Source organism: Odontesthes bonariensis, chromosome 18 (genome assembly GCF_027942865.1).
Source record: "Odontesthes bonariensis isolate fOdoBon6 chromosome 18, fOdoBon6.hap1, whole genome shotgun sequence".
NCBI lineage: Eukaryota > Metazoa > Chordata > Actinopteri > Atheriniformes > Atherinopsidae > Odontesthes > Odontesthes bonariensis.
This window is the reverse complement of record NC_134523.1, coordinates 31048813-31064372: the sequence shown is the minus strand read 5'-3', so window position 1 is coordinate 31064372 and position 15560 is coordinate 31048813. Positions and strand designations below refer to the sequence as shown.

The 15560-nt window shown below is 44.9% G+C and overlaps 2 protein-coding genes across 5 annotated transcripts in view; both read right to left on the bottom strand.

The window, feature by feature from the left end:
* Positions 1 to 524, bottom strand: part of LOC142367264 (death-associated protein kinase 2) — a 48146-nt gene extending 47622 nt beyond the window's left edge. Inside the window, exon 1 of the mRNA XM_075449251.1 lies at positions 253 to 524. The gene's annotated coding sequence lies outside the window, so the exon portion shown is untranslated. The remainder of the gene's footprint in view (positions 1 to 252) is intronic.
* Positions 525 to 5247: 4723 nt separating this feature from the next.
* ssr2 (signal sequence receptor, beta) lies at positions 5248 to 10470 on the bottom strand. Of its 4 annotated transcripts, none has more exons than XM_075449980.1 (6): positions 10382 to 10470; positions 9836 to 9996; positions 7096 to 7194; positions 6226 to 6334; positions 6061 to 6138; positions 5248 to 5704 (listed from the first exon to the last, which is right to left on the bottom strand). In XM_075449980.1, the coding sequence occupies exons 2-6, from the start codon at positions 9994 to 9996 to the stop codon at positions 5594 to 5596; spliced, it is 558 nt and encodes a 185-aa protein (XP_075306095.1). In that variant the 5' UTR covers positions 10382 to 10470; the 3' UTR covers positions 5248 to 5593. The 4 variants fall into 4 exon arrangements, with proteins under 4 accessions (XP_075306095.1, XP_075306097.1, XP_075306098.1 ...); XM_075449982.1 differs by having other exon boundaries at positions 10350 to 10395; XM_075449983.1 differs by having other exon boundaries at positions 10344 to 10387.
* Positions 10471 to 15560: the final 5090 nt, after the last annotated feature.

Sequence of the window (15560 nt, the reverse complement as noted above, 5' to 3'; positions counted from 1 at the left end):
ACAATTTTCCTCGACTGACCAGCAAAGTAGATTTTGTCTTTACTGCGCATGTCTTGCTGGGGATTGGGAAGTATACACATGTAACGTTCATGACACTCCTGTGCTCCTGATACATGTCTAAACCTGCAGTGACATGTTCACTGCAAATTCACAATTAAAGCCCCGAGAAAAGGAATTCAAATTTCTACTCCTCAGTTCGAGGAGAACGGAGGTGAAAACATTTGAAACACTAAATGCGGAAAGACCACTGACCATCAACGTTTCCGTTCAGGCGTCACGGCAGGCCGGTGGATCAGAGCCGGCTCAAACGCAGCTTCCTGCTCGGGTGGTCCTGACCCGCCGCTCAGTTATCCCCTGGATGTGTCTTCCAGCCGCTGACGGGGGTCCAGGAGAGCGTCTGTGGGCAGCAGATAGAGAATGCGGAAAAAAGCCACATCCACAATCTGATGTCATGTCCGATTTACTGTAAAAACAAAGGGCGTTCACGGTCCCTCCTACCACGTCTCATTTTCTCCGCCACATCCTTTACAGGTTATCAAAAACACAACACAACTTCCGGTTTACATTACGTCTTCAAAGTAAAAGCGGAAATGTTTCAATATAAGAAATCGAGTCAGCTGTTTGAATTTTGTTCAAATCAATGTTGCAATGCAGTCCGATATGATACGATACAGTTTTACTGTCGGTTTGAAATAGAATTTATTCAGGATAATTAGGGCCAGCTTTGTCCAAGCGATGAAAGCAAACCTTCACAATCACTGCAAAACACATGCACGGACAGGATTTCCCTTTCTCAGAAGTTCACAGCTTTGTGCATAACTTGAAGAGAGGTTCACACCCCCTTGGGAGCCACAACGTGTGCTAAACTGCCCTCAAGTGCCCTCTCGGGAGCCAAAACACGTGCACTGAAAAATAACTCATAAGATTGACTTAAAAAACCTATTGTAAGTATTTGCACTCAAATGATTTAAGTAAAATGTAATGCTGCAATATCAAGTAACAATCTACTTATTTAAACAAATTAAATAAAGTCTACTTGTTTTTCATAGGCAGGAACATCATTTTACTCAAAATTTAATTTTAACTCAAAAAAGTAAATTGTAATTATCTGTTGAATTTGCTGTTATGAAGTAATTTAGTAGATTTTAATTGTTTTCTTGTGCTTGACATTTACTTGATTGCAACGTTACATTACTCACTAAAATTAGGTAATCATTGCCATTATTCTTTTGATAAATGTTTCCAAATAAATTTAACCAATACTCTATGAATTTAATATATATTTATCACATATTACAATGCAATTAAACTGTTTATTTTTAAATTTTAAACACATTAACAAGAAAAGTCAAAGTAAATCCACTACTCTTGTGAATTCTATTGCACAATCGTTTATGAGGCAGCCATAAGTTTAACATTAGCATGACTGACATAAAAAGAACAGACACTGCATCCAATATACACTATTGGGACAAAATATAAGGAACACTGTCAGCTGCCATTCATTTTCAATGTACAATGAGCGACTGGCTTTGTAAGCGACGCGATGTGAGCAACTTGAGCTCGCAACACTCACGACACGTGGAGAGAGGCTCAACTTTATGCAAATGATCAGGGGCCGACGGCATCAGGCCCTGCGTTTCCATCGCAAAGATGCAGATGCAACACAAAGAAAGAGGGAACAGATGTATAGATGGATTATTATATATGCCTGCTGTTTTTTTCCTCCCATTCTCTTTATTGATTTTCTCATTTTAAATGACCAACAACATACAAACATGTATAACAACAACCCTCTCTTTTAACCACTGGGTGGGATTATGACTCTGAACATCTTTCCACTTTAAAGGGATAGGATCTTTTGACATGAAGCTGTATGACATCCTTAGCAACATCATTTATGAACATCTTCTTACCCCCTGCTGCGTCCTGTGAGCCGAGTTCCAGCTGAGTTTTAGTGTTGATAAAGGTAGTCCGGCTAGTTGGCTGGGGCTAAAAAAAATAAAGCGTCTTGCTTCACAGAGTAATACATTTGCATCACAAAATCGTCGATCGAGAAAAAGTCAGAGCTCACATCGCTTGGCGCTATTTTTGCCTCCCTTGATATCAATGCGTCCAATGTAAACTGCAGACCGAAGAGCAGACCGAGCAGTCCCCTGCTTCCGAGCAGTAAACACCGTAACAGGTGCGGCTGTCGCTTGGTGGCTGAACGCAGCGGGGGGTAAGTCAATGTTCATAAATGATATTGCTAATATGGGATGTCATACAGCTTCATGTCAAAAGAGGCGAACTATCCCTTTAAGGCTATTACTCTCTTGACTTTTAACAAACAAAAATCTATGAGTTTTCTTTTCTTTGCATATGCCACAAAGACCTTAGGATATATATGCAATAGACATCGTCTAGGTTCAACTGGGATTGTACATGCCCATCATAGGGACGACCACGCATCCCCCCAGAAGACAGCAGAGGAAGCTCCCAGACAGAGCCCCCACAAGCATCGGGTAGAGCCCCCCCGGCGACCAGAGGCGGCAGCCTACCAGCCCCGCCAGGCCCCCGCCACCCCCCGCGAGCCCGAGCGCCACCAAAACCCCCCGGCAGGGGCCCCGCCCAACACCCGAGAGGGCCAGGCGCCCCAGACAGCCAACCGCAGTGGGCCAGCGCCTGCCCCAGTGCCCCTGGGCAAGTGCCCCGAGAGTCAAGACGTGCCCACAGTTGGGTGAGGCCGCGAGCAGCGGGGAGAAGCAATGCCCCCCCCCCCCATCAGGACCAGCACAAGCAGGCCAGAGGACAGCAGGACCCAGACCCAGTCACCCAATAGATCATATAAGAGAAGAAAAATAATAATAATAATAAAAATGATAATAATAATAAAATAAATAAATACATACATAAAGACAAAAAAAAAAAAAAAAAAAAAAATCCACAAACACTCGCACAGCACATGCATCCATCCCCCACCTCCGCTGGAGTGTGGCGTAGCGGGCATATCCTGGGGCCAGCAGCCCCCCAGCCACCACAGACCCCGAACCAGCAGGACAACTCCTCCTCCTGGCCCCCCCGCCCCAGGCAGCAACCAGGCAACAGGGGTGCGGGAAGACCCTCCCCTCTGGCTCTTTGATATTTTCTAATAGTGAGCATTTAAAATTGAGGGGCAAGCAACCTTGTGGAACTGGGAGCGTGGCCCTCCGGGCAGCCTACATACCCAAAGAACCCCGCCCCCAGATACCACTCAGTGCTATCGCCCCCCAAAACCTAATCTGTGTGTGTGTGTGTCTCATGATTAGTAATGTCTAAGGTGTAATTAAAACAAGGGCGGGGGGCTGCAGAGTGCAGCAAATGGGACCACCTACGTGGACCCATCCGCTGCCCCCCACAGAACACACCCGCCCTCAAACCCTACGTGTGTGAATGTGTGCTGTGTACAGGAGCCAGAAGGGAGAGGGGTATGGGGATCTAGAAGACCGGGGGAGAGAGGCTCCCCCGGAGAGGGCAGCCAAGGAATGGCTGCAACAGGCACCCCTGTTTCCTGGGATCCGCCACAGAGCAGGAGGGCTCGATGTTCACCAGGTCTGGGGCCAGCAGCGTATTCGGGGAGCCACTTGGCAACCCGAAGGCACCCACCCGCCCCACCCCAGACGGCCCCTACACATAAAGAAAAGAACAAAACAAAACAGAACACAACAAACAAAAACAAATAAACAACAAACAAACCACACAATCACTCCAGTCATAACAGTCCGGGCCTGAGACCCACCATCACCCAGGCCCACCCAAGCCGCCCCCAACAGGGGAGAAGCACCGCCACACCCCACCGCACGCCACCCCACCCTAACAAAGAACAGACTGCAGGCACATCAGAGACCCCAGAGCAACCAGCCCGACACCAGGACCCGCACCGACCCACCTTCACGGCGGCGTGCCCAGGGCAACCAGACCCTCCCGGGCACAGGCAGCGGCCAGACACCAGGACCCAGGCCCAGCACTACAACCCACGCCAGAGCGGCGCGGCCACCCGACCCAGAGCCAGCGACCACCCCCCAATGCCCACCAAGAGACCACGCCCAACACCGCAAGACAGCTCCACCCACAAGTCCCCCAAACTGTCAACCAGTTTGTGTTTTTATTCAAGTTCTTTTGTTGGATTGATTTTCTTGATGGAAGGGGTTGTCTCAATCAATTAGTTAGGTTGAAAACCAGTTGCGTCTGACCGGTGAACTGAGGGATTTTTTGGTTTCTTTAGTTGGTTCTTTCTCCAAGCATTTGCTCTGAACAAACATTTCCTTCTCTCTCCTCTGCTGCATGTGTTCATTTGAAGTTAAAATGGCCATCTTTCAGGTAGTTGCTCTGTCCAGACAGGAAGTCAGTTGGGGTGCTGTGGTTTGGTTGTTCCATTGATGGTCTGCCCCCTGTCGGTCCGGCTGAAGACTGGTTGTTTGGATTGTTGTGAATGTGAATGTGAATGTGATGCGTTGGATGTGCTGCGTTGGATGTGCTGTTCTGTCAGTTGGCGTGACAATACAGTTATATTGTAAATGTCAACTGTAAATTGTTCAATTAAAGATAATGGCAGTTCTACAGAAGTCTTACTTTGAGAATGTATGAAGCTTCTAATTTGTAAGTATCCAAAGAAATGTTTCCTGGGAAGACTATATTCATCCACCAGCTGTTGAAATGACATTAATGTATGATCAATAAATAAATCTTTCATTTTACTTATCCCCAAATCTATCCACTGTTTGAAACCTGCCTCCCGGGTTTAAAACTATTTCCCCATATAGGATTGAAGCATGATAGTTTAATGTTTTCATTCAAAAAGGCGTGGGCCTCATGCCAAATGGATACGGTGTTTCTAATAAAGGGTTGCGTCTTTGCTTCAAGAGTGTTTTCCTTTGTGCTGAATAAATGTAAGAACACAGTGGAAGTTCAGTTGAACTATTCTCCATTTCCACCCAGATTGGAACATCTAAATACACATATCACACGTCTTTAATGACAAAATACTGCCTCCACAGTTAAGTATTTAAGCAGGAAATTAATGTCTTCTATGAAGATCTGTGGTTTGGAGCTGTCAGCACTGCTCAGAGTTCTCTCTGTTCAGTCACTTCCTCTCTGCCTCTGCTAGATGAGCTACGCTGACAACTCCCTGCCTAAAAATTCCCTGTTTCCAATTCAAAGACAACCCAACTAGTTTCCGTGGTTTCACGCAATATAAAAAGCTTGCAAACTTCACAAATGAGTCAGAGATTACAAAAACAAAAACATTTATTGATGTAATTTGAAGTTTAACAACTGGCTACAAATTTCACATCTGAATTCAGGCCATTACAGTGTTTTAAACAACTGTTAGAGCATGAATAGTAGATACCATGTTCTGTCACGTGAACCTTTCAGCAGATGTGACAGAACGGTCAGCAGCTGTGAAGCTCCTGTTCTGTAACCACTCTGCTTTTTTTTCTTTTTTCTTTCTTAAATCAAATCCTGTTCCTTGGTCACTGAATTTTCAATTTCACTCCCAATATGGGTCATTAAGCCCTTCAGAGATCCTGTCACTCTTAAACCTCCCCCGAGCTTCAAACCCAGCCATAGCTCCTCAGTTCTTCTTGGCCTTTGGCGAGTCATACTTTCTCTTGCTTGAGTACCAGAGAAGCAGAGGAATGCCGATGGAGGGCAGAGTCATCACACCAAATGCAGCCCAGTCCAGCTAGAGGGAAGACATGGAACAGTGAGTCAGGTACCAAGAGACTGTTCAAACATGAAAAACAAAGTTGATTGGTAGAAGACTCATGTACTCTCAGGCAGAATTTATTTCTGATTAGATCCAACAGCAACTTCAGAAACAGCACAGTAAAAAAAACAAAAAAAAAAAACAAAGACAATAAATCCAACCAGTCCAATCTAAACTTTAAATTGCATTAAGTCAGTAGTAGTCCTGTCTTTTCACAGCACACAGATGCAAAGTACTTAAAAGTTTAAAGCAAAAGAAACACCAGCTCAGAAGATTGTTTCTTTTTGCATTTCAGTTAGGAGTAAAAAATAGTGAGTTGATGAAACACTCACATAGTGTGGAGAGAAGCGCCGATCAAACTCCCTCTGAGCCAGGATGCCCCCCTGGCCTGGAGCACTGGTGTAGCCCACCTTCAAGAAGACACACACAAAAAGAGATCAGCTTCCCTCACCTCAGAACACAGATTTTCCATCCATGGACATTCCAGCTGCTCTTACCACAACTTGTCCGCCCTCTTGGGCCAGATAGCTGACAGATGCCGAGGTGAAGTTAAAGTAACCAGCCTTCAGGGGCCGCAGCACCACTGTGTGAGACACATTGCTGGCTCTGAGTTTCACTGTTAAAGATGACAAGCCTGTCCATGTATATCTGAAATAAACTCAAGAAGATCTCCCACATCTGAGCCTCTCTGTAGTCTCATTCTAACATGGCATGTAATAAGGTATGTGACAACATGGTTTTCAGTGACATCTTGCTGTGCTGTTGTACATGTTTCACCTGGTGATGTTCTGTGAACACTTAAACTTCTAACCCCCAACACAAGCATGCATTACCAGCAATAGACTTTCTATTAGCATGCAGATGCTGGTATTTTAGGCATGGGTATACCTGCTTAAGTAGATAATCCTTTACAACTGCCAGCAGAAGGATGTTTAACCTCTGCTTCAAAAGCTGCACATGTATTCCTACAACCATGTAGGGGCGGCTGTGGCTCAGTGGTTAGAGTCGGTCGTCCAATAACCGGAAGGTTGGTGGTTCGATTCCCACTCTCGCTTGGTGGAACTGATAGCTGGAGGGGTGTCAGTCCACCTCCTTGTCACGGCTGAGGTGCCCTTGAGCAAGGCACCGTACCCCCATGCTCCCCGGGCGCTTTCATGGCTGCCCACCGCTCCAGGTTGGCATCTGTCTCTGAGTGTGTGACCCTGTGCATGTGTGTCAACAGGTGCCAACCTGGATGGGTTAAAAGCCGAGGACAAATTTACCTTCGGGTATAAATAAAGTTACTTAACTTAAATGTTAATTTTCTGCCATTAAACTAGTATCAGTGCATTAAGCAGAGTTGCAATAACATTTTATTTCAAGGATACGGTGCAATCCTGTCCCATTTAACATTCAACATCCCGGAAACGATTCCGAAGTCTTCAGGAGGAAATGAATCATCGGACAGTTCCACCTCCAGAGCAGCACTGCAGAGACAGAGAAGACACCAAATCACACAGGATTCCTACAGAACAACAACAGAAGTACCACAATTTACAAGCATTTTATATGAGTTTACACGTTTTCTATAAGATTGCCCACTTTCATGAAACCTAGCTGTTGTAGTTACAGGTCTACAACAAGATGGCGCTGTGAGTAGCCACCCAAAAAAAAAATGTTTTTTTGGGGGGGCCTGAACAATGGGTATTCGCACTGCCTTCGGGTCCTGGTCCTACAGCTAGATTTATAGTTGATGCGTAGCTCACGGTGCGCATGGTGCGTGACGTCAAAAAATAACTTATTTCCTTCTGGCACGCAAATTTGTAACTTGGCGCTTGTTGAGAACAACAAACCGGATGGACCAACTGGAAAACAGGCTCACGGCTGACGGTTGTCATGTAAATTACTTTGTGAAATTATTTGTAAATAAATGATGTCGTTAGGAATTTGCTGTCGTTTTATTCACTGGAAGCGGCTTTGAGTATCAGCGCTATATAAAACTGATCTATTATTATTATTATATCCTGAAAGGTAACGATAATTCCCAAGTGTGTCCATTAAAGCACACTATTTCATAACAAACACACAAAAGGTAACACAATACACTTAAAAGTCCTATAACAATATTCTAAGTAGAGGTTTTAAGCAGCAGTATCATTGATGACAGTGCTGCAGGGGCATTGTTTTCTTCTACACTTTCGTGGTTGTAGAGTAGTTAGCGGTAACCTTTACGTAGCAGCAACACCTCTGTGACGGAGAAGATTGTAACTACTGGCGCATTAACTCGTGCCACTAAATGGTCGGCACGAAACCGTGACGTCATCAACAACGCTCGCGCTAGCCATAGCGGCAACCATGCTAGAATCTTAATTAAAGTATAAAAACAGAGTCTGATTCAATGAAAAACACGAGTCACCTTTTGAAGAGGGGATGAGGACAACTGTAAGAAAACTGATATCAGCAATATCATCCATCTGTATCTACTAAAAAAAAAAAAAAAAAGGCAGCTAGACTGATATCGACAGATGTCAAAATCAGCGCTCGTCTTTAGTGCTCAACACAGAGAGCTACAAGCCCTAAATGAGCAGAGGTTTTGGCTCTCAGTACTGTAAAGATGGGTTATAACAGACATGACATCCTTACTATGACAACAAGTCAGGCATTTTAGGCAGCCTGGAAACATTTCCAGTATCTGCAGCTACAATACCAAAGCCTTTCCAACTGAGGAGGTATTTTATCAGAGATGGTCACTGACAGGCTTAACTTGGTGTGATTATCAGGAATATTCAGCCATAATATTCTAAAAGCTACTCGAGGTTACTACTCTGAGCTGGGTTGGCTCGTCCTCATGGACAAATTATACAAACACAAAACCGGTAAGTGGAAACAGTGGGGGAGTGACAGACCGTCCTGTTTCAGTTTCTGCACTGTGACCATGTAGGTTAGGGTTTAACTTCACCATGTTTCACAGATTAAATGTCCAGTTTTAAGATAAAAACACAGCAGATCTGTAGTATGTTAGTATTCTGACATAATTTACCAGTAGTGTTGTTTTGTTTTCATGACATCATGTAAAGTCTATCAGTGTCTTCTGTGCAGACCCTGATGACTGACCCTGATGACTGACCCTGATGACTGACCCTGATGACTGACCCTGATGACTAGGCATGGTACGGTTTTGGTGGACGCTCCGAACCGTACGGTTTGCTTCGCACGGGGCGGGGCGTGTGCAAACCGTACGGGGTCCACGGTTTAATTTTTTAAATTTTTTTTTTTTTTTTGTGTCCAGACGTTCGCATTGTAGCCCGTATGTTAGCATGTGATTTCAATTCGCGTCAAAGAAGCGAAAGCGAAGAGGTGTGGCGGCGTGCACAAACACGGCAAGTGGAAGTAGTGAAGGCGGGCCGATGCTGGCAACAAAAGGGTGGATCGAACGATTACGACATGCAAGCATTGCAAAACCCGTCTTGCATACGCTAGTGGAAACACTTCAAATGTGTCCGGCCATTTGCGCAGACAAGTGTGTCAGTGGAGGGGAGGAGAGCCTGCCAAAAAGCCCTTCAGCGCTGCATTTGAACAGCCTCTGGCTGAGGACACCGCAAAAGCAAAATCAATTTCCAAAGCCATTGGTTTATTCATTGCGAAGGACATGCAGCCCTATAGCGTGGTGGAGGCTGAAGGCTTTAGAAACATGTTGAAGGTGCTGGAGCCACGGTATGTCACTTTTTTCCCCATTTCTATTGTGGTTGTCCTGTAGATGCCACCAGATGGCAAACATTCCTGACACTTTTTTTTAGTAATAAATGTAAAACATGTTGAAATCATCCATTGTCTTCCCTCTTTTTCTCTCAAAATGCTAGCTTTCTGGTAGTAAAATCTTTTCAGTGATTATTACAGTGTTCCACTGGTGTAATGGTGTGTATTATGGGGCTAAAAGTAAATAAAATAAAAAAATAAAAAAAATACAAAACCGTAAACCGTAGACCTCAAACCGTGATACACACCGAACCGTGAGTTTTGTGATCCGTGCCACCCCTACTGATGACTGACCCCGATGACTGACCCCGATGACTGACCCCGATGACTGACCCTGATGACAGACCCTGATGACAGACCCTGATGACTGACCTGGAGCCCACGTTGTAGATGTTGTACTGCAGGGTGAGGTCTCGGCCCTCCACAGCGTAGCGGTTCAGCAGGGATTTGGAGGCCAGCAGGCGGGCTCCCTCCTCTCCTGAGCCCAGCACGAGCACAGCAAGCAGCACACACACGCGCAGCATCATGGTCATCTGGAAAAAGCAACAGTTATACACAGTTACCCGGAAACTACAACGTATGTGCACATTTCTGGTTTAAACGCTCATCTGGTGTTAAATAATGAAGAACGGTAAAACGAACAGCTGGAACACATCACTCACACACGGATTATTTGGACATACAGCGGAAAAAAGGTGACAACTTTCGCGTTAGATTCGAGGCCGGTCCAAGTGAAACGCTTACGTGGACCAGACGAGTCTTCTCTACGATAAATACTCAGTAAACTCAGTCAGAATGAACACAAAGGTTTGCGCTCGCTGTCTACATCAGCGCTACAGACATTATAGAAGAAATGTTAACGAAGTTGAAGAAAAATTACAATTACAGAGGGCAGAACTGGCAGAGATAGACTGTTACCGTGTTATCCTTTTCAAGACGAAGAAACCGAATAATTCCGAGATGCGCATGCGCATACTATGAAAGCTGCTGTTTGCATGACGTGTACCGCGGTGGGTTTGTGGAGCAGAAGAAGGCTGAGGACCACAGCGCCCCTGCAGGCTTGGCGGAGAAAAGCAACGGCAAAAACACGAGGAAATGTTTTCTACTGTTGTCTATCAGAGCAACTTCTATGAAGCTGCGGCAATACATATAATCAAGAGAGCCGTCACTTACTTTTGAAACTGAGAAAGAATATATCACTTACAAATACTCGCTCAAGCCAACCACCGTTCATCTTGGGTACTATATGGCTTCCACAGAAGAAAAAGGACAACGTTACAATGTGGACATTTGTACAATTTAAAGCTATCAAATTCCCTCTTTGTCTGTGCAACATATTACTATTAAATAAATACCTTGGTGTTCATGTGGACAACAGACTGGACTGGAGACACAACAGTGAAGCAATCTACAAGAAAGGACAGAGCAGACTGTACTTCTTGAGGAAGCTAAGGTCCTTCAAGGTTTGCAACAAGATGTTGCAGATCTTCTACAAGTCTGTTGTTGAGAGCATCATTTCCTCTTGTGTCATCTGTTGGGGCAGCAGCATCAGAACCAGGGACCTAAAAAGACTCAACAACCTGATAAAGAAGGCTGGTTCTGTTCTGGGGACGACTGTGGAACCTCTGGAGACAATAATGCAAAGAAGGATTTTGCATAAAATCAAGAGAATTATGGACAACCCTGAACATCCTCTCCATGAGACTGTTATCGGAAAACAGAGTCTCTTCAGTCAAAGGCTTCTTCAGTTTGGATGCAAAACGGACCGCTACAGGAAATCTTTCCTGCCCACAGCCATCAGCATCTATAATAACTCTTTGATTTAATTGAGCTACATCAACATTTAATTTCCCTCTGGGATAAATAAAGTATTTTTGAATTGAATTTGAATTGAATTGAATATTTCCACACTATGCAAAATTGTCACATAGGTTTCTGTCAAAAACGGGATGGTGAAAACAGTACATAATCTTTGGTTGGCAAAAGGATTCTCAATCTCCTCCCTTAAACTTCGTAAATCAAGCACGATCCGTGCAACTAACAATGCACACAGATGCCAACGGTAGGTCATCCTCAAACAGATTTTCCTTTTCAGCATCTGAAAATGTAATATACTTCCTTGTAAATTGGTTATAAAAAAAATATTCAAACATTTACTAGATATTTTGAACAACATCTCATGAATTATAAACTTGAGGGACAGATTATCTGTTATTAAGACCTCAGAAATCCTTAGTGAATGTTTGAAAAATAAGACGAGACAGCCAAAGTATATTTGATCACCTTAAAATCTTCCTGATTTTTTTAGAAAAAGGTAGAAAATAAATAAAACGTAGTTCACTTATTTAACTTATTTATTTCTGACACGTATTGCACTCTCCGCCACAAACTTATAAATGATATGCAACATTGAAGGAACTTAGCGTCCTCGAGAAGTAGAATCTGATCTGTCCCTTTTGGTAGACAGCCACATTGTTGCATTTCCAGTCCAGTCAGTTGTCTTGATAAACTCCCAGGTATCTCTATTCCTCTATCACCTCCACCTCTTCTCCCAGAACGGAGACAGTGTTTGGCTTATTCCTGTTTATCTAAAATACAGAATCATCACTCAGATTTTGCGTTCAGTATAAGGCGATTGTTCCCACACAATGCCACAAAGTCATCAAACAGCCTCTTGTCCAAAACTGATACAGCCAACAACTGTCCTATATCCAATCTCCCTTTTAGAGTTCTTGAAAAAATAGTTGCAGCTCAGCTTTGTGATCATTTCCACAGAAATAATCTGTTTGAAAAGTTTCAGTCAGGATTCAGAGTGCATCATAGCACAGAAACTGCACTGCTGAAAGTTACCAATGATCTCCTCTTAGCCTCTGATAGCGGACTTGTGTCTGTGCTTGTCCTGTTGGATCTCAGTGCTGCATTTGATACGGTCGATCACAGTATCTTATTACAGAGACTTGAACATGTTATTGGGATTAAAGGAACTGCATTAGGCTGGTTTAAGTCATATTTATCTGATAGATTTCAGTTTGTTCTTGTAAATGAAGAATCTTCCTCACACACCAGAGTAAGTCATGGAGTTCCTCAGGGTTCTGTGCTTGGACCGATTCTTTTCACTTTATACATGCTTCCATTAGGTAACATTATTAGACAGCATGGCATAAATTTCCATTGCTATGCTGATGATACCCAGTTGTACTTATCTATAAAACCAGATGAACCCAATAGGTTGGTCAGACTACAAGCATGTCTTAAAGACATAAAGACCTGGATGACTCAGAACTGTCTGCTTCTAAATTCAGACAAAACTGAAGTAGTTATCTTTGGACCTGAGCGCTTCAGGGAGAGATTGTCTAGCTATATAGTTACTCTAGATGGTATTTTCTTGGCTTCTCGTACTTCTTTCACCTTCGTAATATTTTTAAAATCAGGAACATCCTGTCTCAGAGTGATGCAGAAAAACTGCTCCATGCATTTGTTACTTCTGTCACGCCCATGGACTCTTGTTTTTGGTTTCACGTTTTAGGTCACGTTTTTGAGTTTTAATCCATGTTTAGTTTTCGGTTCACGTCTTAGTTTTCCCTGCACCCTGTTAATTAGTTCACTCACTGCACCTGTTTATTCCCCTCCAGCTGCACCTTGTCCCCAATCACGCTCACTCCCTATTTAAGTTCTCAGTCCTTTGTGTTCAGTGTGAGATTCTTACCCATGATGCCTGCCTGCCTGCCTGCCTGCCTTCCTTCCTTCCTTCCTTCCTTCCTTCCTTCCTTCCTTCCTTCCTTCCTTCCTTCCTTCCTTGTTTCCCCATGTTCCACGTTCCACGTTTTTGCAAGTTAAGTATTTATTTATTTATCCATGCCATGTTTAGTTCCTTTTTTTGTCAGTTAGGTTTTTTGAATCCGGCTTAGCCGCGCCTTTTGTTGTTACTTTGTTTTGTTTTTTTAAATAAACCCAGTTTTTGCTTTGAAGTCCGCATCCGTGTCCTACAGTTAGGGATGGCTCAGGTGACTCTGAAACATCCCATAGTTAAGCTGCTATAGGCCCAGACTGCTGGGGGGCCTCATCTGTCACACCTTTCCTCTCTTTACTCTCTTTTTCCCCCGTTTAATTTCTCAAATGATATTATGTACATGTGACATTATTGTGGTCATTAACTCGTGTTTCCCTGTTCCAACAGGTATCCTTTGGTGTTACAGTGTTTGTTGTCCCCTCTTTTCTGTCCTCTCAAACCCCAACTGGTGGAGGCGGATAGCCACCCTTCCTGGTTCTGGTTCTGCCAGAGGTTTCTTCCTGTTCAAAGGGAGTCGTTTCTCTCCACAGCCGCCTCAGGCACGCTCAGGACGGGAGATTGGACTGAAGACAAGTTTCTGTGCCATCTGTTGGTTTCCTTAGCAATGAATTGAACTCCAATTGGCTTTAATTGGACTATACTATTTAAGTGCCTTGAGATGACATTTGTTGTAATTTGGCGCTATATAAATAAAACTGAATTGAACTGAATTTTTGGCGACCTCAGAATCGGGTCTCTGCTTTTTGCGGACGATTTGGTTCTGTTGGCGTCGTCGGGCCGTGACCTTCAGCTCTCACTGGAACGGTTCGCAGCCGAGTGTGAAGCGGCTGGGATGAGAATCAGCACCTCCAAATCTGAGACCATGGTCCTCAGCCGGAAAAGGGTGGAATGCCCTCTCCGGGTCGGGAATGAGATCCTTCCCCAAGTGGAGGAGTTCAAGTATCTCGGGGTCTTGTTCACGAGTGAGGGACGAATGGAGCAGGAGATTGACAGACGGATCTGTGCGGCGTCTGCAGTGATGCGGGAGAAGGCGAAGCTCTCGATTTACCGGTCAATCTATGTTCCTACCCTCACCTATGGTCACGAGCTGCGGGTAGTGACCGAAAGAACGAGATCGCGAATACAAGCAGCCGAAATGAGTTTCCTCCGCAGGGTGTCTGGGCTCTCCCTTAGAGATAGGGTGAGAAGCTCGGTCATCCGGGAGGGGCTCAGAGTAGAACCGCTGCTCCTCCGCATCGAGAGGAGTCAGATGAGGTGGCTCGGGCATCTGGTTAGGATGCCTCCTGGACGCCTCCCCGGTGAGGTGTTCCGGGCCCGTCCCACTGGGAGGAGGCCCCGGGGAAGACCCAGGACACGTTGGAGAGACTATGTTTCTCGGCTGGCCTGGGAACGCCTCGGGGTCCCCCCAGAAGAGCTGGAGGAAGTGGCCGGGGACAGGGACGTTTGGGTTTCTCTGCTCAAGCTGCTGCCCCCGCGACCCGATCCCCGGACCAGCGGCAGATAATGGATGGATGGATGGATGAATTGAACTGAATTCTACAAGGACAAACCTTGTAGGTTTGAAACCAATTCTACTAGATGTGCACTGGTGTCTAGAATACAATAAGCCAACTCCCAACTCTTTGGGACATTCCTATCAAAAGTTATTCAAATGTGATAACCCTAACCCTACTGGGGAGAGCTGCGACAGCCTGCAGCGCATATGATGCAACTGCCTGTATCTCGGGAACCATATGTGCTACAGCCTCGTGGGTGGTACCGTTGGAAAGGCCGCACCCCTAAACCATCAGAGGGATCAGGGTCCCAAGGGGATACCACCTTCCTATCAAAAGGTAAGGTACTTTAAAGCTTCTGAAAAGGCTTGACTTAGATCTATCTCGGGAAAGGAAGGACCTAGAGACTCGGGACCAACTCCTACGTGCCCAGAGACCACGTTTTACCACCATATGGTGCCACTCCTGAGTCTATACGACCTTCCTAGCAAAAGTTGCAAAAAACGTGACACAACGTGAAAATTTCAATAAAATTTAATATGGGGACTCAATGGCAGCTATATGAAATATTCATGCCAGAAATATGAACTTCTACTAGATGTGCACTGGTGTCTAGAATCCAATAAGCCAACTCCCAGCTCTTTGGGACATTCCTATCAAAAGTTATTCAAATGTGATATTGTTAGCTCCGGCTATCAGGAGATTGCGTGTCTGCTGCACGCAGACACGCCCTCTTGGTGCAGGCGCAATGCAGCCTGCCTACGCCTGCGTACCGCAACCCGACACTTGCCTTTTGTCGCAGGCGGCCTAGGAG

Excerpts from the sequence above, each read along its gene's own strand:
- ssr2 (XM_075449980.1), bottom strand. The coding sequence starts at position 9,996 with ATGACCATGATGCTGCGCGTGTGTGTGCTGCTTGCTGTGCTCGTGCTG. Across the intron at positions 6,139-6,225 it reads AAGAGGGCGGACAAGTTGTG|GTGGGCTACACCAGTGCTCC; the intron begins GTAAGAGCAGCT and ends GTCTTCTTGAAG. Across the intron at positions 5,705-6,060 it reads GGCGCTTCTCTCCACACTAT|CTGGACTGGGCTGCATTTGG; the intron begins GTGAGTGTTTCA and ends TCTTCCCTCTAG.